Raw genomic sequence first — 24,419 nt, 5'->3', positions numbered from 1 at the left:
GTTTACAAACAATTTATATTTTAATAACGGATACCATTCAGTCCCCCCTTATTTATTGAGGCTTAAAAGTTTATTTATCGAGCGACTATTTATTCCAAGTCGGCAGATTTGGTACAATATAATTCGACAAGGCTAAAAAATATTAGGTGCCGTGATGTCCCCTTGTTCAAGGGGTTTAAAATCAAGCTAGGATATGTATAGCCAAGTATTTGTGCTAAATTTCAATTTTTTTTAAAGAGTTTTTGATATAATAGATAAGAACAGTTCAAAAGTAATATTGAATATCTCCCATCTCTATCGACTTAAAACTTTTCAGTTTTAAATACCTTAACATGTACTTTCATTGTAAAGTCAATTTTCTACGATCGCTATAAAAAAAGTCAAAAATTAAGAATGACTAAAATCACCAATTTTTTAAAATTTTGGCCAAAATTTAATGCAATCAAAATGTAGAAATCTTCTGAGCAATTTTCGAAAATCTACTTTAACCCAGTCCGGAGATATTAATCAAAATACAGGCCAACACATATACATACAGTTAAATCTCCCTGTTTGCGGCACTCTTTATAACGGAAACCTCGCTATAGCGGCAATATTTCTTAGTCCCTCCACATTGCTATACAAAAATATGGTATTTCTATCTCTTTATTACGCCCGACGAAATCCCAGAAATCTCTGTACAGCGGCTCTTAATGCGACTGCCTTTTATGTTACACAGCTTGCTGCTTACTTTGCGTAAAATTTTACAACTATGTAGTCGGTAGAGCAGCGATTCTCAACCATTTTAGCTTCCCCCAAAAAGTAAAAAAAAATATATATATATAACGAATACTTGGCGTAAACGTAATAATCGTCTTTTATGACTTGAAAACAATTTGCTTCTATGTATTTCTAACATAGATCCACGTACGGGGAACTTTTAAATGAGAAACAAACGCAACCAATTCGTTAATTTATTTTCTTTACATTGTATTGATAAAATGTTCATGTAAGTCAATTGATAAATGTCAATGTAATGATTTTTTTTCTCATAAAATGTTTTCGTTATTGTTTTCGTATAAAGTTGTAGGTTAATTTCGCGACCCTTCCCTTTCACATCACCGCGACTCCCAAGTTGAGAAACGCTGCTATAGTGTATATGGACGAGCTGTTAAATCGGTCGACTTTTATCTAGTGAAGAGGAGCGATAGTGCTGAGCTATGGTAGGTAGTAATAGGCCTGCTGCACTATTTAATGCAGTAGTACGCCTTCCAATAAAGAAGCTGTTAATGCTATTTGTCTTGTCTACGTATTTCAGCTGTCACGAAATTGACAAGAATTTACAGCAGCGGTTCTGAACATCGAAGGAAAAATAGAAGACATGTTCTTAAATCGAAACGTAAAATTTTTTTAATTATCATTGAAAGAGTAATTATTCATGACATCTGACTAATACTACGCAAGTTTTTAATTTTAAAAATTATAAGCGACTAACTTTTTTCGTCATTTGTGTGTATTTGAAATGTTCTTACGTACGTGAATAAAATTATACAAGTTTCGATTTTCATTTTTTACTTCTCAGATATTTTTGTAGTGTGTTAGTGTATTAACGTGTTTTATACGTTTGTAAATTAACTATCGTCTTGGTACCCGACTTAAAGGTAGTAAGAGTTCACTATATTTTTACGCATAACCCCGTTTAATTGTTATCAAAGTACGGTTCTATAATACCATAGCCTTTAAAAAAAAAGCTGACAACACAGTTGTAGGACTTTCCCAGAACGCGACTTTCCTGTAGATTGTTTCCAATGTACGGCTTACACACACAACATAATTTAAAATATTTATCATTTTATTTAAATATATTTATTCGTTTATTTAATTTAATGATTTTAACTAAAGCGCGCGCGGTCACCGTATTTAATTCGCACGGGTATTGCGGTACTAGCGGCGACGGTCGGCATTAACTAAACTAATGTAATTTCACAACTTACATAAAACAAATTTCGCTTGTAAGGTCGGCAGACTAGAAAAACTGCGACGCTTAACGCACCAGGTACCGGTACCGAACGACCGGGCGATAGAGTTCGAGACACAGCCAGAACGAGTTACTTTTTTTCATTTTAAATATTATTCATTTATTTAATTCTACCGCTCACCCGTGACGTAATAACGTAGCATGCGACTAAGCATTTTTCGGGTGGGGGGTGCGATTTTGCAATTTTTTTCGCAAATATTGTTATTTTTTAATCGTTAACAAATGTGCCTAAGAAAAATATGTCCTTAATTATGCGAAATTTCGAGATACTGAGGGTGACTTGTTCTACAGCCTCCCCTCTTGACCTTTTAAGTTGAAAAATTAATGGGATATCAATCCCCCGTATATAGAAGTAATCTGACCAAGTTTAGTCAAAATTGGTTCAGTAGTTCTGGAAATATAAGTATGATTTAGAGACCAACACCGAATTCAGCAAGTACATCCGAACATTAACATTCGGAAAATTTCCATCCGGTTTTTTGGGTTCCTTAGGTGTCAAAACGTCAAGATCCGATGAAAACCGCATATGCCCAAATTGGACCGATTACAATACTTTCCCTTCTAGAGCTACAGCGCAACCTAAACGGGAAAGCAAAGATTATGAGTAGAATTAAGTTAATCCGTTATAGAAAGATTTGACTATATATACACAACTTCCATAAATCTTCATAACTTTTTATTGTGTTTTTTGGATTAATCTTATGTTTTCTTGAAACGTCGATATTTGCAAAAACTCCGAAAACAAATAATTTTCGCCGACGCTATACTTTACTTTATAGATATGCTTGTTGCAACAACAAAAATGCTAAAATCGGGAACAGATAAATACTTTACAGAGACAACATTATTTGACAAACCAAGATAAAGTCAGAAAGTAGGAGGTGTACTACTCCTGCAATGAAAACAAACTGTTCCGGTATTTATCTAGAAGGGCCAAAGAAAACAATTTTAAAAAACCCATTGATGAGCGTAGTATTAACGTGGACAGAATTAATAGAAAAGAAAATTTAGCAACACTAACTTTCCTGGCATTCGCGCAAATTTGTATTTATCCTCTCCCTACGGACGGGACAAAATTAAAAATTACTTTAAATTTAACTAATTTTAATTACCTAAGGTTATTACCTTAGGTAATAAAAGTTGCAAAGTTAGTTACTGGTAACAAAGTTAATCAAAATTTAGACCTAAAAGCTAAAATATTTCATATTCAAAAGTTTAGTATATTACTAAACTTTTGAACAAAAAACACTTTTAAAAAAGTAATCGTTATACTTATCAGATAAAAATAGTATTCCACCAAAATCTTTCATCTACACAAAAATTAATAGTAATAAAAATAAATAAATAAAATCTAAACGTAAACAGAAAACGCTAAAAAATTCGTCACAAAAAATAAAACTCTACAACTAGATGCATGTCGAATGGTAATTCATAATCAGTTGATGCAAGCGAATCAGTAAACGAAATTATAAATAGAAAAATAAATTATAAAATACAAAAAAGCGTCATAATAGGTCTAAGAAGGAATTTTTTCTTTCCACGATAAATTATCACTTTCCACTTCGACTATCTAAAGCAATATTTAATACTTTTTTAACAAATAAATGTATTTATTACTTATTCAATAGTTCTTTTTAATAATAAACGCAGATAAAAATACACTTTTATTTTTATTATTTGATTTATATTAATTTGTTTTTTATGCTTTGTTTTTGTATTTATTACGTTAATTCCCCTGTTTCTCCAAATGCTGACTGCTGACTGTTTAATGATCGAAATGTAGTAATTCTTACTATTTTAAGTCGAAAGAGTGAAAATATTAAAAATTGATAAAAATTAAATTTTTATTGATACTGAACTTTTTTCAGTGATATTTCTGACCGATCTTTTTTTATCAGTTAAACAGACATGAGTAGACGGTTTAAATTCAAACTCCTTTTAAACATAACCGCTCAAAATTCTTAATGTAACTTTTTACTTTCCAGTGTAGATAGCGCTACAGCAGAGCTGTAACTCTAGAAGGGAAAGTATTTTAATCGGTCCAATGTGGGCATATGCAGTTTTTGCCGGATCTTGACGTTTTGGCATCTAAGGAGCCCAAAAAACGGGATGGAAATTTTCCGGCTGTTAATGCTCGTATGTACGAGGTTGTGTGTTCAGTGTTGGCCTCTAAATCATCCTTATATCTCCAGAACTACTGGACCTATTTTGACTAAACTTGGTCAGATCAATTCTATAAATGGGGGCATTTATGCCATTAAATTTTCAACTTAAAAGGTCAAGGGGGTGAGGCTGTAGAGCAAGGTCACCCTCAGTATCTCGAGATTTCGCCTAACTAAGGTTATATTTTTCTTAGGCACATTTGTTAACGATTAAAAAATAACTATATTTGAATTGAAACATTTTTTGTAAAATCGCACCCCCCCCAAAAAAAAATTCTGTTGCAGTCTTCCGCTACGTTGTGACGTCACATGTGAGCGGTAGAACTAAATAAATGAATAATATTTAAAGTGTAAAAAGTAACTCGGTCTGCCTGGGTTTCGAATTCGGCCGCTCGGTATCTGTACGTTAAAACTCGCGACTACATCAGTCTGCCGATCGTACAAGCTAAAATATTTGTTCTATGTTAAGTTGTGAAATTACATTAGTTTAGCTCAGTTTAGTTAGTGCCGACAGTCGCCGCTACCAGCGCCAAACCCGCGCGAATAAAATACGTATCCGCGCGCGCTTTAGTTAGAATCATTGAATTAAATAAACGAGAAAAATATTATATTTAAATAAAATAATAAATATTTTAAATTAAGTTGCGTATGTAAGCCGTGCATAAGAAACAACCCACAGTTGTCAGCTCTTTTTTAATTTAATAGAATCAACTTCCTTTTTGAGCAATATAGAAATAGGCTTTATCAAATTTCCAAAATGTTCGTAAAACGGCTCCCGAAATGTAAAACCAACAACTTTCATTAAAAACAGTGTTTTAGTGTCTGGAATCAAGACATCTCAAAATGTCAACATCTTTAAAATATATAGCTTTGTTCAATAATTTGAATAAAAACAGCAAACGAATAAGTCCTTCTTTTACACAAGTATCACAAAAGCCGAGAAAGAAGAAAACTGGTTATAAAATTCATATTAGTATGAAAATTAGATTAGAAAGAAGTATTACGCTCCAAAACACAAAGGCAAAATGAACCTTAAACCCATCAAACAAGCATCCCCGCCCGTACGTAAAATTTTAAGGTTGAGGCTAATAGTTTTCTTATGACTGAAACATTTCACGTTAGGATTTTTAACAAATTTAAACTCCAAACAAGATGTTGGATATTTGTCCTACATCAATGAAGTTTATGCTTCACTGTTGATAAAGTAAACTTCAACAATCACATTACTGTTTATTAAAATGATCGTTTCTAATAAACTAACTTTGTGAACGGTTTCATATTTTTACGTATACTTTATATCCGTAAATATTTACTGGCCGCCGTTGAGATTTTAAGTAAAAATATTTGTAAATTATTTTTGGATCGTAATCTTGTTCTCCAATATTTGTTTTTTCATGAATATCGAATGCATAAGTATTTATGTACACCGGTAAACGCTGCTAGAGATGCGATGCTACGAAGCCCAGTCGTCATTCAATCTGGCTCGGCTAATCAAACACCAGTATTTGAAAGGTTCTTTACAACGATTTGCACATGCATCCGTATAAAATTAAAATAATGCAGACATTTTTTTTAATTTAACGCCGATCGAATAAATTGTAAGACTTTTGGGCGTCAACTTTTAAATCTTAATCTCAAAATCATTATTCACATTATGCTAAGTGACGAATCGCATTTGCACTCTGATGGATATCCGAATAAACAAAACTTCCGATATCGGATGTAAAACAACTCTAATGAAATGTATCTTCGATAACCGGTGTACGATACTAAAATATCAAAGATATGCCGTACATCCTCCGGAAATATCGGTCTATATTCATTTGAAAACTACGACGGAAATATTGTTACTGTCGTGTCAGATATATAATCGAATGACTGAAGAAATTTTGTCTTCTAAAATAGCTCAGATACGTAGTTCAGAAGGTTGACCCAGACACAATTAACCAGCAGGTCGCTGAATGCATCCAGGGTACGTTATTTCCAGACTCGGCGAGAGGTTTGTGAGATTACCGGGCCTCACAGCATGCGATTTTTTTTCTTGAGGGGCTATTTGAAAAGTAATTTATTCAACGATCCGCTCCCACGAAACGTTGAAGAACTAGAATAAAAAATTCGTCAATAAGTTCCGGTGGATATGTTAATCTTAAGAAAAAATATAAAAACACGACTTAGAAAAAGCGTGGATCGAATTTAGAATGTACTGTTCAGAACTTAAATGATTTAAAGTAACGTTAAATGTAAGATTTAAAAAGTTATCTGTCTTTTAAAATCGCCTGTTTTATTGGCTCACCTATTGTTCACTTACGTAAATGAAAGATAGCTGTACCCTTGCTTCACTCCTTCCGTACAGTACTCGCCTTTCATTTTTTGTTTTCGTTACAGCTACCTGAATCTTGTCGAAATTACAATTAAATATTATCTTTATCTACATTTCAATTACGCCTTTCTTAAAAATATTATACATTTTTCTTCTTCTAGGGTTAAAAATTGCAAACTTCTGAAGTAAAAAATCGATAACAATTTTTATCAAATTTTAGTCCAATTTTTACACACTTTATTTATGGCACCTGAAAGCAATAAGAAAAGAAATTTAATCTTATAATTGTTATTTATTCATAAAAATGCTTAACTTAAAAACTGAATTTATTAAAAGCTATTTTGTAAGATTTTAATAAAAGTGCAATGTTATTGTTATTAAGATGATAATTACTATTATCTTTTCTGTTAAGATCACTGTAGTTTCTATGTTGATATGTTATTGTACTCTAGAGTACAATAAGTTTTGACAATGGAGTGTTTCCTAAACGCTTCAACTGATAAAAGAATGAAGTTAAGAAAGGTAAGCACTACGCAACACAAAAACTGTTATGTCTTTATCGTAGCTCGAAATAAAAAATATTCATTAAATAGGGAACCTGAACCAAATTACAAACAAAGCAACCTGCGTCAATTTACACTATTTTGGCACAGATTTCAAAAAATTGAAACTGAAGAAATGAACAATATGACATTCTTTAGAGAGTTTTTTTAAATTTCAATCGATCTTTAATGAAATTATGACGGTTTGTGAAGTAGGCTAATCGCAATTTTGTAAATATTAGATCTCCAGAACTCGATAGATAATGCATTCGAGAAAAATATTTTTGTTGAATCACACTTTTTTAAAGTTATCTTCAGTTTATAACAAAACTAACTATAGGAATTTTACTAATCTAAACGTATTCGGTTATTCGATAATTAATAAAAATGAATAAATATAATGATTATTAGTATTTTAGCGTATCGGTATAACCGACAAGAGATGGTGCAGCTTGAAATTCCCCCCTACAAAATTGTCAACACTAACTTCAAATGGAAGTGTAGCGGAAACAACAGCCCTGCTAACCCCAAGGAAGATCACAGGAGCGATTTAAATGTCATTAAATAAATAAAAAGTCTTAGAGTAAATTTTGTAAATAAAAAGCGTACTTTAAGACATGCAGTTAAATTTTTGAAATTGATATCATTCGTTCTAATTGAAGGATTATTTTGTTCTTTTTTTAATTTACAGATATGGGTTACGGTTCCGGTTCTAACAGCATACTGGAAGCCAGATCGGGAACGGCCGAGCAAAAATCCATAATTCCACAAAAAGGTAAATAATTTTACGTACAAATAACCAATACAGTGTATTCTGCAGTGGGTGATCCAACTTTACAAGAATTTCTGGATAACGTCCAAACATTTTCTATTTAAAACATTTTTTCTACGAGTACAACGAAATCGATAAGCAGAGTAAGAAATAATCACACTCGTCCGTTAGATAGCCGCCATTACACGTGCGACAAGTTAAGATGCATTTTACACAGCTCAAATGCGTCTTATAGCAAAACTTATTGGGGATGGTGCTCCACAAAATGTTTTCTGGGCCTTTTCAAGGCCACGGTTAAAAAGTTTCTGTAAAACAAAATAAACGAAAAAAAATGAATCAAATAGACTAGCTGGAAGCAGGATAGTAATCTAATTCTACACTTTATCACACTCATGAATACGGTTGGGTTTAACCGAATAAATAAAATGTCAATACAGATACTACTTTTTAGTATTAGATAATAACTTAATAAATCTCCGCTTAAAAACACTGTAGGCCAGTGGTGCTTAATTTAAATTTTTACGTACAAAAATATGAAATGTGAAAGACACACCGGCATTATCTGAGTGGGTTCTATAGTTATTGGTTCAAAATAAAGAATATTACAACTTTCTTATAATCTTACCTTATAATCAGTTTTTGCTGATGCTGAAGAATTTTATGATTCTATAATTTTTGTAAAAAAATTATTTTTTCAACAGCAAACTTAACATCTGAGAAAAAAATAACAAATTCAAATCAACATATGTAATATCTCACCAAAAACCAATCGGTTCTGCGTTTTAACTCTTGCACTTATCCACATTTATGAATGATAATTTATTAAAATTTTATTAGCTGGTTGCATTTATAAACAGTTCATCACTTTCTGTAAATGTTATACATATTCTGTTTATGCATTAATTAACAAGCAAAAACAATCTTCAATTGTAGTCGCAGAATTAGATACATATTATAAAATAATTTTTTAAACTTTTCACCTAAATTACTCCCAGAAACATATTTTCAAATTACTACTTTCCAAAAGTAATGTTTCATAAAATTTGACAATGGAAAACAGAAGAAATAGAAGAATTTTAAATCTAGATACCTGTTACCTAGGTACCTTAATACAACACCTATTGACTCTTAAAAGAGGGAGATCAAATTCCCTTATTGCAATGACAAAAACCAAATATTCAGATCCCCTTGCCACTATTTGTTAAAAATTATGATATTTAACCCATTCTTCTGCAAACATAGTTTCTTGAGACCAGTAAAAACCATACTCAGATACTCTAGAATCCTTCGTTAAGAAAAACTGAAACACTCAAAATTATTTCCAAACAGCATCACTTTTCAAAAAACCATATAAACCTTAATGATTTTGAAAACATCAAAAAACCTTTGCCATCCCCAATCTTCAATTAATTAAAATTGAAATTATTACTAGCCATCAGGCAGTAAAAATAAATAAATCTCATTTCCTGACTGATTTTTTTTTAAATTCTATACTCAAATGCAAGTAAAAGAGATCAGTGGCATCAATGTCTTTGCCCTCCTTGGCACCCTACTCCCCAGAATCCTTCGATTATGAAATCTGATTTTTGATGTTTAATTGTATTTTAACAGCTGTAATTTTTAAGTTAAAAGCCTCACATTTTGAAAGTGATCTCTCTTCTTTGCGATTAAAATAGTATTTATTAAGAAAAAAAATAATAATTATAAAAAACGTATACATATTACATTGTCTTTTAAAAATAGACAACAAAGTTTCTTTCAAAAGATTTTTGTTAAAGAATAGTAATTAATACTGTTAAAACTTTTAAAAGATTCATGTATTTAAAAGTCATTTTATTTTTATTTAGACTTGTTTTTCAAAAGTTCAATCAACATAAATGTCATTGATATATAAATAATTTAAAATTTTTTTCTGTATTTATGAATAAATAATTTACCAGTATATTTTTATATGAAACATAAATAAAGTGAAAGAAGTAACATAAAATTAAATTTAATATTATTTATTGTACATGAAACTGATAAAATGTCAGAATATAATATGTAATGTATAAAAAATAATTTTATATTATGAATTATTTATAGGACAAGGATGTCTACATAATGGTACAATTTATGCAGAAGGTTCGGCAATGGATACATCAAGTCTATGTGAATACTGTTACTGTATAAAAGGGGAACAACACTGTGTCAAACCGCAGTGTTTACTATCATTACCTGGATGTGAACCGATATACATGAAGCATACCTGCTGTCCAACCAAGTACAACTGCAGTCAGTTTTCAGATATCAAAATATTTATATCTCTCTTTCAACAAAAATAATTTGAGTTAAAAATATAAGATAGTAATTAAAAAAAATAATAATAACAGCATTACAGGAAATATTTCTTAACCGATTTTCATCAAAATTAGTTCCCAAATAGATGTAAAACAGTGATATTCACAATTACTATGACCGACTGTTAAAAGCTGTTTAACAACCATCATCAAGTGTTTTTTATGTATTTAACTGTACACAACATTTAGAAATAGAATAATTATTCTTTTAAAAACTTCTGCGCAAACAATAATGCACGATTTCAATTAGGTGACAAAAAATCTAAATGAACTTGATACGCTAAGCAGGCACACACTAAAATGGTCTGTCGTGTTATCTATTCTGTACATCCCACTCAATGCAGAATTCAATTTTCAACAGGTTAAGTAAATTATGTACTATCATAAAGAGGTAGAATTCATCTCATTAAATGACATTGTTATGTAATTTTTGGGACACACTGCTAGCAGGTGGTCCCAGGAAGAATCAGATCCCTACAATATATAGCAACCATTATCAAGCGTACTGCCTTTCATGACAAGCAAACTGGAGTCTATGGATTCCATCCAGGTAGACTAGGAGGTTCCTGAAACATATAATGCACCTTGGAACAGGTCCACCCCTTACAAAAATCTGTTGCTCTCAACAAAGCCCCATCGTATGTAAGAAGGGTGATTCAGACATCCCTCAGTGCAGAATAAAATTTGAATTACCAAATGTGCTCACAGGAAAATTGCATTAAATCGGTCTCAGCAATGCGAGAAGCACGTGAATAGCTTGTGGGTTACCAAGGTAGCAATTCGAATTGCATACATCAAGTTGTTACTACAGGAGATACTTGACAGTAAGCGAGTAACTACAGAGTTGCAATACAGACTAGCAAGCAGTAGATAATCTAGCAGAACCTTAGAGCTAGTTAAAGATATCACTTGTTCCACTTGCCATACTATCAATCCACAAAAGAAGGCACCAACTAAGATGCACCATTTATGGTGCCAATTGACAAACAAAAAGGTACTTTGCTATATTGCCCAGGATCATGATTTTTATGTCAATATAAAATCATATTATTCTTTTTTACTATTCTTCTAGCCTTCAAGGTGAAAAACCTTGTTTTCCTCTCTCATTCAATTGAACCTCCTTCTTTGTTATTCTGTTTGTTTTATTTCAACAAGAATTTACAAAAAAAAAAAATTAACAAAAAACATTATTATTTTATGCATACATTACCATTTTAGTATGTACTTGCTAGTCAGCACCCAATTGTCTAGCGAGGGGACACTAGCCCTGGACACTCAGGACTAACCCAGGGGGTTTCTCGGCCACGTACAGGACCTTGCAGCTGGCTTCAGGGCTCCAGGCCAATTCCAGGGGCCCAAGTCGGTCAGCTCACTTGACCAACCCCTGAACCCATGCGGGACCCCTTCCCCCTGGAGTCTCACAGAGGTCACTTCACTCACCATTCCCATCTAGCCAGAGGGGTCTGCCGCCTGGACCTCTCACAGTGTTCATTACACTCATGATTGTGAAAATAATACTGATAAAAATCAATTAAAGTAGTCAAGCTTTATAAAAACCTGAAAACGAATCTAAATTACAAAAAATAAAATAGTAGTAATGGTAACTAAAGTACACAGATCTTTGAAGAGGAAAAATTCACAACATATTTCTGTTGCCATCGTGAAATACATAGAAATACAACAGTGAAATAAAATGATTGTATTTTTTTCTTTAATTCACAACTTCATCTATAGCTTAAAACCTTCCCTGGGATAACACGAATGTATCCTGCAAATTTGAAAGCAAATTGGTCAGTTAGTTCTTACGTGATGTGAGAACAAACAGACAAACTTTTGGCTTATGTATAAGAAAAGAAACATCTGATGAAGTGACAGTGATGGTGAAACAATTAACGATGGTGTTATATGAGAATAATTCATAAATTTAAATCAGGTTCAACTTATACAATGATCATATAAAAAACACTTATTTAACTTAAGTCACTATCCTTTTTTTTATCTATTTTGACATTTTACATCCTTTATCCTTCATCATGACTTTAGGCTAAGAAAAATAAATTTAAAATTTATCTTAAATAATATTTTCTTAATATTTAATATTTATTTAATAATACTTAATATTTACTTTAAAAAAATTTAAAGCAGACTTTTTAATTTATATAATAATGCGCTCAATTATACAGCGCATTCAGAAAGTTTCTGTGCAGTATGCTTTAGAATTATATGGTGCATTCTGTTCTTTCAGTATTAGGTTGGTTGCCCTGTGGGTTCGTTGTGCATTGCTCAGTAATAAACCAAGACATCAATTCTTGAGTTGTATACTTCACTTTGTTTTGCGTTGTTTCATTTATAGGAATCAATAGTTGCAAGAAATGTAATGGTTCTTTCAGTACAGGAACACATATTTCTCTTTGAACACATCTTTCATGAAGGTGAAAGTGTATCGATTTAGTGAAGCACAAGTTTTCTGAAAAGTTTTGAAATACTGCTGTTCCTCACGCCAATGCAGTTCAAACTCTTATCAAAAAATGTCATGCAAAAGGCTCTGTTGAAGACACTGATCACAGCAGAAGACCACCTAAACTAAACAAACAGAAGCTGCTTGATATTTCAGATGCTATGGCCAAAAGTCCATCAAAGTCAATGTATAAATTAGCACAACAAAAAGATATTGCACTTGCTACCGCATATAAAGCTGTAAGAAGAGAAAAAAATTTTCCCTTTATAAAGAATGTATGTTCAAGAACTGAAACCTACAGATCCAAAATACTAAATTACTGTCATTGATTTAAACGTTTTATTGACAAAAATTCCATAGGTACCCTCGACATTATATTTTTTTACAGATAAAGCGTGGTTTCATCTGCTACACAAATAATCTTTACATGAAGTAAAAATTGGAATCGGGGTCAGTGCGAGTAGAACACACATTTTTGTGGGTCCAATCTTTTTTGAAAATACAGTTAATAGTGATCGTTATTGTGCTATTTTAACAAATTTCATTAGTCACCAGTTAACAGAAGTGGAATCAATCATGGATGGTTCCAACAAGATGATGCCACAGTGCATACAGTTAACAGGTCAATAACTTTTTTTTTAGATATCTTTGGTGGACAAATCATTTTAAGGGATTTGTAGCCTGTACGATTGCTCGATCTGACTTCCCCAGATTACTTTCTATAGGAGGCAACAAAATAAGCAGTTTATCGCAACAGACCACACACAAATGACGAACTAAAAACTGAAATAACAGCATACATACAAGACATCAGCTGGTTAAAGTGTTTGAAAACAAACTGAAACTTGTGCAGTGTTGTATTGATGTTAGAGGAAGTCATTTTCAACACCTTTTATAAACTATTCCAGTTATTGTAACATCCATTTCTAAAAAATAATGAAATAAAAATACAAAGTAATAATTACAAAAGTTTCATCACCAATTCCATAATTCAAGTGCACAGCAACTTTCTGAACACACTGTAGTTACATAAAATTAATGTTTTACAGATTTATCACATCATATCCAATAAATATTAACACAAATTGATATATAAAAGTATTCAGCATGATCAACACAAGATGGCCACCATTACTGGTATCTCAGAAACTATAATTGTAATGAGAAACTTTAAATATAGAGAACCTTCCCTAAATTTTTCCTAAGTGTTATGATTTTCAAAATCTTTGCCCTTTTTCCAGTACGGCGGCCAACTTCATTATTTCAAATGGAAACCTCATGTTTTTATTGCATTTTTGGTAAAAAAACAGCATTTTAATTCTTGGGTATTTTTCTCTAATTGCAACCATTACGTAGCTACAATTAGCTACAATACGGGCTGACAATTTCAAACTTACGAAAACTATAAAAACAATTTTAATGCTAAATAATTATCAACTGTTTTTTGGATTGTTGAAAACTTTTGTACACATTCATCACTCACGTTGTCAAAAGCTGTTAATTGCGTTTTCAGGAAAGCAACTGCCTGCAATCATACTAATGGTAGCAATTTTAAAAATTTGTTATAAGTGACACTCCAATGCTGTTGTAATTCTTCCTTTCTAATAAATAAAACCAAAACCACACTGTTCAAGGTAAAAGTTTTTGAATCTTACCTTTACTTTATTTTCCACCTTACTTAATTTTCAAACTTTGAAAATATTATTTGAAAATTAGGTACTAATATATTAGGTTTCCATTTAAAATAATACAGATGGCCACCATATTTGATTTTACAATTGTCATATGGAACAGCCATAAAAAATGCAGGCAGTTGCTTTCCTGAAAATGACATTAACAGCTTTTGACAATGTGTTTGATGGAGGTTGCCAAAATTGCTCACCAATGCAAAAAACAGTTGATTTAGCATTAAAATTGCATTTAGAGAAAAATACCCAAGAATAAAAATATCTTAAAATAATATTATCTACTCAAACATGCAATAAAAACATGAGGTTTCCATTTGAAATAATGAAGTCGACTGCCGCACTGGTAAAAGGGTGAAGAATACAAAAATGATAATACTCTATTTTTAATGTAGAAAAAATCCCCACTCAACTCAAGCTATAAGAAACTAACTTAGAGGCTGGGCTGTAAAGAATGATACAAAAGAATTGCCTGCATGAACTACCGGTTATGTGATTCTTATAGAATAACATTCATACTTGAACTCCCAGTTTTGTTGTATTCTAGAATTCCTACAATGCCTGCAAAAGAACTTTTACGTTGTACAGCTTTACAACATACGTTGATAGGTTGTAAAACTACGCATAGATTGGATTTAAAACCGTTATGCGGTTGCACACTCCATACATTCATGGAGTGGGGACATGCAATATCACATTTGAAAAGTCACAATTGAATGTTGCTCTTTATCCCTCTTGCTGTGCACACCTGAGTCCCACTATGAATATTCAGTTTTTATCACCCTGATTGCTGCTACTCATAAGAATATTATAACACACAAATACAATTATCAATCACTCTCTGAACATGCTATCTTTCAGCTTACATAAAACAAATTACACAATGCACCTCACCTCACATCTGGCAGGTGCTAAAATGATATGTTTTCACTGATCACTGCTTTATTGGCATTAAACAAAATACATGGTAGTAATGAAATTACAGATTACTAACAAATACTGTGCTTGTACTATGTTGCAATAACAATCAGTTTATTAATTTACTATTTTTATAGATACAAAGTAAACTTCAAAGTTATTTTATACTTATAAAGATCAAACTGCAAATTTCCAAATAAATCCAACCTTACATTTTTTTATTACGATAAATAAAATATGAATTTATCTCTGCTGACTAGAAGCAATGTAACAGTGAGGTGTATAAGTATTGTTTGGGAGAAAAGTACCCAGTCTTTTGGGAACTAATGTTTTTCTGGAATTGCGATTGTGGCTTCAGCTAATAGAAATGTATTATCTAATAAAATAATAAATTAATTATAAATTATAAACAATAGAATATGAAGTTTCAGAATCATTTAATAAAGGAAGTAAAGCTTAACATAATATGAAAAACATATAGCAAGACATAACTCAGGTATAGATAGATATAGGTATAGGCAGGCCATAATAACAAAAATTGAAAAATTTCAAATGAATACAAAAACTGACAATAAAGTATTACACACAATCAGCAAAGTAAACTTCAGCACTCAGTTAATCTGTTACACGCTAAACAATGAAATTTGATAAATTTGTAACTTCCATTTCGCAAGTTCAATATTAACTATGAACAGTGAGAATAAAGCATACTTATCACAAATGTTTTTCTTCTTTTTTTAGGTTATTTATTAACAACAACATCTGAGCCAACTCCTACACAAAATAAAGGTAAAGGAAAAAAATTCAAACAATATTTAAATAAAAATAGACTAATTTGATGATATCTAAATTTATACGTCTGCATATAAGCATTTCTAATAATTTAATACTTTCTGATAAGCTGAAATTTCTTGAAGCACCGAAGAAGGAATTTTCTTAGCAGACTACCTTCATTTTTTATAGCCGAACTGATTAAGTTTCTACCACTTGACTCTCATCAAGATACAAAACATTTTCCATAGTAATAAATACATAAGCAAGCATTGCAATTTTTAACAGGCAACATTATATTTTAATATAAAGTGAAGTTAAGGGTAAAAATTACCCTGTTTCTAAAATTATAAAGAATATATTATAACAAATGATAATGTAAATTATTATAAATTTATGATCAATTTCATGTGATTTTTTTCTTTTTAAATGAGTTAACACGTGTTTCAAATGAAAATAAATTGCTCTTAGATGAGTCATTTGTATTTAACTAGTATGACGGTTAAAATACTTTTAGTCAGTTGATTATTTAAACCTATGATAAAATAGTATGCACTTTATATAATTGAAGCAAAACTAACAAAATCAAGAGTATTAATATATTTATTAAAAAAATCTATGTTTCATATAGATCTAAAATAGCTGCAAATTACAGCCACAAATAACTGATTTTTTGTCTCTTAGGTAACAGTTGTGTGATGATTTAAAAAATAATCCTAAAGATGTCATATCACACACAATTTTTTACAAAGTTTTTCATAATAAATGTGTAGTAAAGTTATACAATGAAACATTTTCAAGATATTTTAGTTATTGCAAGAACCTGCCAGGTCATAATGAATCCAAATTAAATGATCTAGTATGAGATTTCAGATTACCCAAGGATTCAGAAGAATCCTTGGAATTAAAAGAAAATAACTTACTGGTACCAAACCCACCGGGTTAGTCTAGTGGTTAACGCGTCTTCCCAAATCAGCTGATTTGGAAGTCGAGAGTTACAGCGTTCAAGTCCTAGTAAAGCCAGTTATTTTTACATGGATTTGAATACTAGATCGTGGATACCGGTGTTCTTTGGGTTTCAATTAACCACACATCTCAGGAATGGTCGAACTGAGAATGTGCAAGACTACACTTCATTTACACTCATACATATCATCCTCAATCATCCTCTGAAGAATTATTTAAATGGTAGTTACCGGAGGCTAAACAGGAAAAAGAAAGAAACTTACTGGCACCAGGAACATCAATTTATTTTTACATACAGGGAAATGAAGACGTACTCCTTACTTTTCACAGAAACATGATTTAATATACTGAAGTGATATGAACGATTTTATGTGCTCATTTGTCATTGACTACAAAGTAGATAATAAATGGATTTTTTATTGACTCTTCTAAAAGTATTAAAGCTATTCTTCTGTATAATGGGAAAAAGTAAGCTTCTCAATTGGATCACTCAATACATCTAAAATAAATTTAGAACTGGTTATTAAAATTGAGTATGAAGAACATAACATAGATAAAACCGTTAAAATACTGAGCATGCTTCTAGCTCAGCAAGGTGGTTATACTAAATATCCATGCTTCTTATGTGAATAGGGCAGCCGAGCAAGGTATCAACACTGGATACAAAAACATGGCTGGCAAGAAAGTTCTTAAGGCAGGAAGCAAGAATTCTTTGAATGAAAGTACTGTCAATTAAAATAAAAAAATACTTCTAATGCCGTTGTAAAAAAGCTGGGTTTCATGAAGCAGTTGTTAAAGCCTTATCAAAAGAAAAAACTACTTTAATTCCCTATGCCTTACCTTTCAGAAGCTAAACTGAAAGAATGCATATTTGTTGGGTCAGCTGTACAAATGCTTATGACAGAGGAAAACTTCCTTCCTTTCTACAATGAACAAGACATTATTACCGAATTTAGAGCAAACACCAAGGACCATGGCACACTGTTGAAAGGATCCTGGAAAAATTAGAAATATTGAGATTATCTATGAGCATAAAAATTCACTTTTTACACACACACGTGCACACACACACACACACACACACACACTCATCTGGACTTTTCCCAAAAATTTCTCAGGGCAGTGAATGAAGAACAGGGTAAATGCTTTTACAAAGATATTAAAGAAAAGAAAAAAGGTACCAGGGGCAAAAGAATGATTATAGGATGAGTGCCTATTGTTGGATTTTATATTGTGACAATTTAATTCATCGCACAAAAGACAAAATAGCAGGTGGAGCTTCACAAACAAAAAAAACTTCATAAAGCTTCCAATTAAGGTAAACAATTGTGAGTTATTTTAAAAAAGAGTATTTGCCAATAAATAAATTGAATAAACGAAAAGCCATTTTTAATGAAGCTTGCATTCCCTTTGCCCTAATAATTGTTTTAGAATTATAATGACTTTGCAGGTTGTGAAAAAAATTATGAGTGGGTAAAAATCTGAGGTTATAACTGAAATCAACCCCCAAAAAACAGCGTCTTGGATAAATATTTTTAAAAACGTTTTTATACTTATATTTTGCAAGCTTATGTAATTATTAAATAAACATAAATCAAAATAGCATTAAATTACAATTCTTTATGGATTATAGATATTTTAACATAATACCTATACTAAACTAATTTTTATCACAATGTTTTATGTAATTCATAAATTTTTTTGTTTTTTTTTAAACTCAGGATGTGAAATTAGAGGTAAAAATTACCCTGAAGGTGAGATGATTGAAGGATTTGCAAAACAATGTGAAAACTGTTACTGCGTGCAGGGTGAAGTCCGCTGTGAACCAGTTATTTGCTCTATACCAGCTGTAACAAATCAACATTGTTCCCCAATATATACAGCAGGTCACTGTTGTCCAAGCAGCTATAAATGTAAGTAATTGATATCATATAATTAAATAACATTTTAGATCAATTAAAAAAATTAAGTTACATTAAGAATTTTTTTTTTAATCCTGTTTCTAAAATTAGTTGAAATGACAGCAGTTACCATTTTATTAACCAAGATAAATTGGTGTTTTCGATGGGTGAAAAACATGTTATGAATATTTAGAGGTCTGCTCTTTTTTCAATCTCTTACACATTATTTGAGGTTAGGAGATTCAATTTTAACTTCAAACTTCTAATACTTATTGCTAAGTATATAGAATGTACTATTACTAAACAGTTATTGAAATAAACAACCAAAGGTAATGATAATTCTTTAAAATAACCTGAACCAGACATACATTTCAATTAATAAATAATCATCATCAGTAGATTTAGGGGCATTAATAAAGATAACTACAAAAACAAAACGTTTATCATTAAAAAATGTAATATAATGAAATTTTTAAAAAATCTATATCACAAAACAAAAAACCGACAACACAGTTGTTTCTGAACTATGGCTTACACACACAAAACTTAATTTAAAATATTTATCATTTTATTTAAATATAATACTCTTTTATATCGTTTAATTTAATGAATCTAACTAAAGCACACATGCATACCGTATTTAATTCGTGCAGGTGTGGCAGTACTAGCTACAATAGTCGGCATTAACTAACCTAATGTAATTTCACAACTTGCATAGAACAAATTTCTCTCGTACGGTCAGCAGACTAGTGAAGCCGCGAGGCTTAATGCACTAGGTACCAAGTCAACTGGGTGATAAAGTTCAAGACCCAGCCAGATCAAGTTATTTTTTTACATTTTAAATATTATTCATTTATTTAATTCTACTGCTCACTTGTGATGTCACAACATAGCAGATGACTACAACCGGATTTTTTGAGGTGGGGGTGAAATTTTTTTGCATTGCTATTTATTAATCATTAACAAGTGTGCCTAAAAAAATATGACCTTAATTAGGGGAAATCTTGAGATACTGAAGGTGACCTTACTCTAAAGCCTCACCCCCTTGCCCTTTTAAGTTGAAAATTTAATGGTATCAATGCCCCATACACAGAATTAATCTCAACAAGTTTGGTCAAAATTGGTCCAGTAGTTCTGGAAATATCAGGTGATTTGGAGACCGACACCAAACACACACACACACACACACACACATATACATACAAACATTAACATCTGGAAAATTTTCATCTGGTTTTTTGGATTCCTTAGGTGTCAAAACGTCAAGATCCGGTGAAATCGCATATGCCCAAATTGGATAGATTACAATACTTTCCCTCCTAGAGCTATAGCTCTCCTATAGCACTACTGAGATGGGAAAGTAAAATTTAATTCTACCTGCACTTATAACTTTTTTTTAAAATTACACTGGTATATAAAATTTTGTCCCAGAACAAGTAGAAGTGGTTTCTATATGTATTTTTCCCCTTGAATTCAAAAATGTTAACAAAACTTTTCTATCACCCTTAGTTTTCAGATTCACCCTGTTCAGTTTATATAAGTTACAGAAGTTATGCAGTTGTTACAGTATTACGCATTAATAATACATGAATGAATAAAAATATTGTATAGATTAATCATTTAATAATGATTAGTTTGTTATGAAAGACAATGGCATAGAACAATACAATTAGTCACAATTGCTGGGGATGATGCAATTCTAAAATAAGTCAGAAACTCGCTTTCTTACAAACTTAGTCATCACTGTTTGTTAAAGTGATGCTACAAGCATCATCTGTTTTGATTATAATGTCCGAGTTATGGTTCAAGCCATAGCCAGTCTGTATTCAGTATTCACTCTGTTGACATCTGTACGTCTTTTTTGTGAATGTGCTGGTATAAATATAGTTCAGTATAAACGTTTATCAGTTATGATGTATTTTAAACTTAAATTTCATCTTTTGAATTCAAGATGTGTAGTGAATATTTTACTATATTGTCTGATTTTGCAAAATCCCTAGAAATTGTGTAAACCTCCCGGACAGCTTTTGCTACATTTGTGTTGAGGTAACATTAAATTTCAGAAATGCAGTTTTACTCGTCTCATCAAAAAATGTTATGAGCTTTATTTTGGATGCAAAGTTGGTAACCAAGACAAATACTGAGCCCCTCACATTTGTTGTTCTACTTGTGTCAGGCTCCTTACAAGCTGGTCAAAGGGTTCTTGGCATATGAACTTTGCTGTTCCAATGATTTGGCAGGAACCAAAAGATCATACCACCAATTATTATTTTTGTTCGACTGCTATTGGAGGCATTAGTTCAAAATCAAAGCACACTATTTCATATCCTAATTTAGCATCTGACACGAAGCCTGTGGCTCACAGTGAAGCCTAAACCACCAAAAAATATCATACTTAGTGATGATCAACAATACAAAGATTTGGCAAAGGATAATGATGTAAGGGTTGATCCAAACAATGAAGCTTCATGTTTATCTGGTGAACCGTATTTACTAACACAAGGGGACCTCAATGATCTTTTAAGAGATCTGAATTTATCAAAAAAGAAGGCAGAACTTTTAGGCTCAGGATTAAAAGGTTGGGATCTCCTCCATCATGAAACAAAAGTATGTATTTATATAAATAGGCATTACAACTTCTTAGCCTCTTCCCTGTTCATGACGAGGGACATACGGTCATAATAGACTGTGAAGCTAAACGCTTTACACAAAACGAGGTCGCTATTGCCGTTTCTGGTCTGAAGGATAAAAAAATTCCAGGTCCGGATGGAATCCCGGCTGCCCTCCTCAAAGGATTAATGAAGATAATCCCCTGGGAAATCACTGACATGGCCAATTATGGAGTACAAAACAAGACTTTCCCCGCATGCTGGAAGGAGTCATGGACTGTTTTCCTGCCTAAGAAGTCCGGCAATCAAGAAATCATTAGCTATCGGCCATTGAGTCTCATCAATAATATGGGAAAGGTTGCCGAGCGCTTGGTAGCGAACAGACTTATCCAAGAATTAGAGTCCAAAGACGGGCTTCATGATAACCAATTTGGGTTCAGGAAACATAGATCCACGCTGCAAGCTCTGGATAAAATTACCAACTGGGTATTGTCTGTCAGATCTGGTACGTGGCTTACCAGAAGAATCCCGTTGCTTATTCTGTTAGATATAAAAAATGCCTTTGGATCGGTCCGGTGGGATATGATTACGGCAGCTCTCACGGACAAACAGATTAGTTTCTATATCAAAAGACAAGTACGAGAATATCTGACTGATAGGTGGACTTTGGTCGAGGCTCTTGAAGGTAAATTTAGATATCAGCTTCATGGAGGAGTGACGCAGGGGTCTGTGTTAGGCCCCTTGCTTTGGCTAATAGTAATTGATGGAATACTCAGACTGAGATTACCTGAAGGCTCGGAAATAGTTGCTTATGCCGACAATTTGGCTATATTAATTGAAGCCAAAACTGAACGTGACCTTGACGTTGCCGGTAATGAAGTGCTAACATTGGTTAATAACTGGCTCTCGGACCGACAACTATCTTTGTCTTTAGATAAATGTCACTATATTTTTCTGGCTGGAAGAAGGCGACTCAGAGACCTAAATCTCCGCATGGGCGATCGTAGACTAGACCGTGTGGCAGTAACAAAATATCTTGGTGTCATTATAGACCCAGCTCTAAAGTTTAGTCCTCATCTCGCACAGAAATGTAAAGAGGTCGAGAATACCGCAAAGGCTTTAACAAGATTGTTGGCTGGACATGAAGCTCCACGTGCATCTAGGCGGCGGGTCATTGCCTCAACTTTAACCTCTGTATTATTGTATGCTGCACCTATATGGGAAAAAGCACTTTGTGTTGCAAGAAATGTCGCAAGACTTAGAACTCTGCATAGGCAAGCTCTTATAAACATCACTTCTGCATACCGCACCATCTCTTACGATGCGGCTTGTGTATTATCATCGGTTCCCCCTATCGACCTCTTAGTTAAAGTGCGATCACTTAGGTATCGTGGCATGCCAAAACAAGAAGCCCAACCCAACATCAGGCACATATGGCAGGACAGATGGAATCTTTTCACTAAAGCTACCAGGGCCTGACTTTCTGGGCATGGTAGCTTCGAATATTATTTACATCGATTCGGTAGAAGACCAGCACCTATTTGCATGTTCTGCCAGGATTCGGATACTGCCGAACATACTCTGTTCCACTGTAATAGATGGACTATACATAGACGACGTGCAGGGCTGCAAGAATTAAATCCGGAGAATCTGCTTCTTTTTCTCCTGCGATCCACTGACAATTGGAACAAAATGGAGGAGTTTGCCAAGATAGTGCTAAAGGCTAAAGATGATGTAGTCCTTTTAAGAAGCCATTGAGGCCCCGTGGTAACTTAGTAGTTTAATATTTTTGTTAAGGCAAGCAGCTATGAGGAGAAAATAATTCCTTCGTTTGGGGATCATAACAACTGGGTAATGAACCAAAATTCTTTTTCGGGGCATTACTTTCATTGTGTGAAGTAGTTAGTTCATTGTATGATGACAGATTTCAAACTTGCATCAACTTCATATGCTGTCAATCTGTAACAAAAGATATACTTCAGAAAAATTTAGGTGACCAAATTTAAAAACAAAATCGTTAACAGACAAAGGATAACCATCAGAGGAAAGATATTATGGTAGACAAATTTTCCAGCTTATTGCAAATCTACAGCATACAATGCTACAAGCCAAAGTGATGCAGATAGCTGAGCACTAGCCTTCTCATGTAGTTGATAATTCAATTTCCAACAAAATTAGTTATATTTCAACTATAACGGCTCCTTGATACTGTCCCAACATGTCAAGCTGTTGTCAAGTTTTAATTAAAAACACACTGATCTGACAATCAATGGATGAAAAAAATTAATTGCAATCATATAAACAAAGGATGGAGCTGTATATGACCACTCATAAAGAAAGCTGGATTTTATATATCTAGAGATTTCTAGAGAATCATACAAATCAAACATAAAGAAAAGAATAATTTTATTTTCTACAAAAATGTGAACGCAAAATGCATACAGTTATAATTTTTGGAACCTCTGATCAAAACTACTTAAAAAACAATGGCAAATCATTTTCTAAACCACGTTCTATGAGAAAACAGCTACCTGTGAATTAACAATTTGATAAAACTAAACATTTTGTAATTCTTGTCATAAAAAATGTTGAATTCCTATGCTAATAAAATAGTTATTAGTAATACAAGTTATAATAGAAATACATTTTGCAAGAGGTTGAAAAAAAAATTCAAACTTACTGACTTCATAGAAAATGATTTTGGACTGACAAAATGAAATCAGTGAAAAAAAGGACAGCACACAGTCTTTAGGTTATTTTTATTTAGGTAAACTAAAAGTAAATAACCCACCGAATTGGTATAGTGGTGAACTCGTCATCGCAAATCAGCTGATTTCGAAGTCGAGAGTTCTAAGGTTCAAATCCTAGTAAAGGCAGTTCCTTTTATATGGATTTGAATATCAGATCTTGGATACTGGTGTTCTTTGGTGGTTGGATTTCAATTAACCACACATTTCAG

General features: G+C 32.4%; 1 protein-coding gene across 1 annotated transcript in view; it reads left to right on the top strand.

Moving 5' to 3' along the window:
• The window catches only part of LOC142322746 (uncharacterized), a 177,232-nt gene that overhangs the window by 104,268 nt on the left and 48,545 nt on the right, over nt 1–24,419 (top strand). The window contains exons 4-7 of the mRNA XM_075361820.1: nt 7,733–7,816; nt 9,899–10,087; nt 15,955–16,002; nt 18,672–18,863. Of these exons, the coding sequence (XP_075217935.1) occupies nt 7,733–7,816; nt 9,899–10,087; nt 15,955–16,002; nt 18,672–18,863 (513 nt within the window). The remainder of the gene's footprint in view (nt 1–7,732; nt 7,817–9,898; nt 10,088–15,954; nt 16,003–18,671; nt 18,864–24,419) is intronic.

This window comes from Lycorma delicatula, chromosome 4, assembly GCF_047948215.1.
Source record: "Lycorma delicatula isolate Av1 chromosome 4, ASM4794821v1, whole genome shotgun sequence".
In the NCBI taxonomy this organism is placed as follows: domain Eukaryota; kingdom Metazoa; phylum Arthropoda; class Insecta; order Hemiptera; family Fulgoridae; genus Lycorma; species Lycorma delicatula.
The sequence above is the reverse complement of the archived record's forward strand: the minus strand, read 5'-3'. Positions and strand labels throughout refer to the sequence as shown.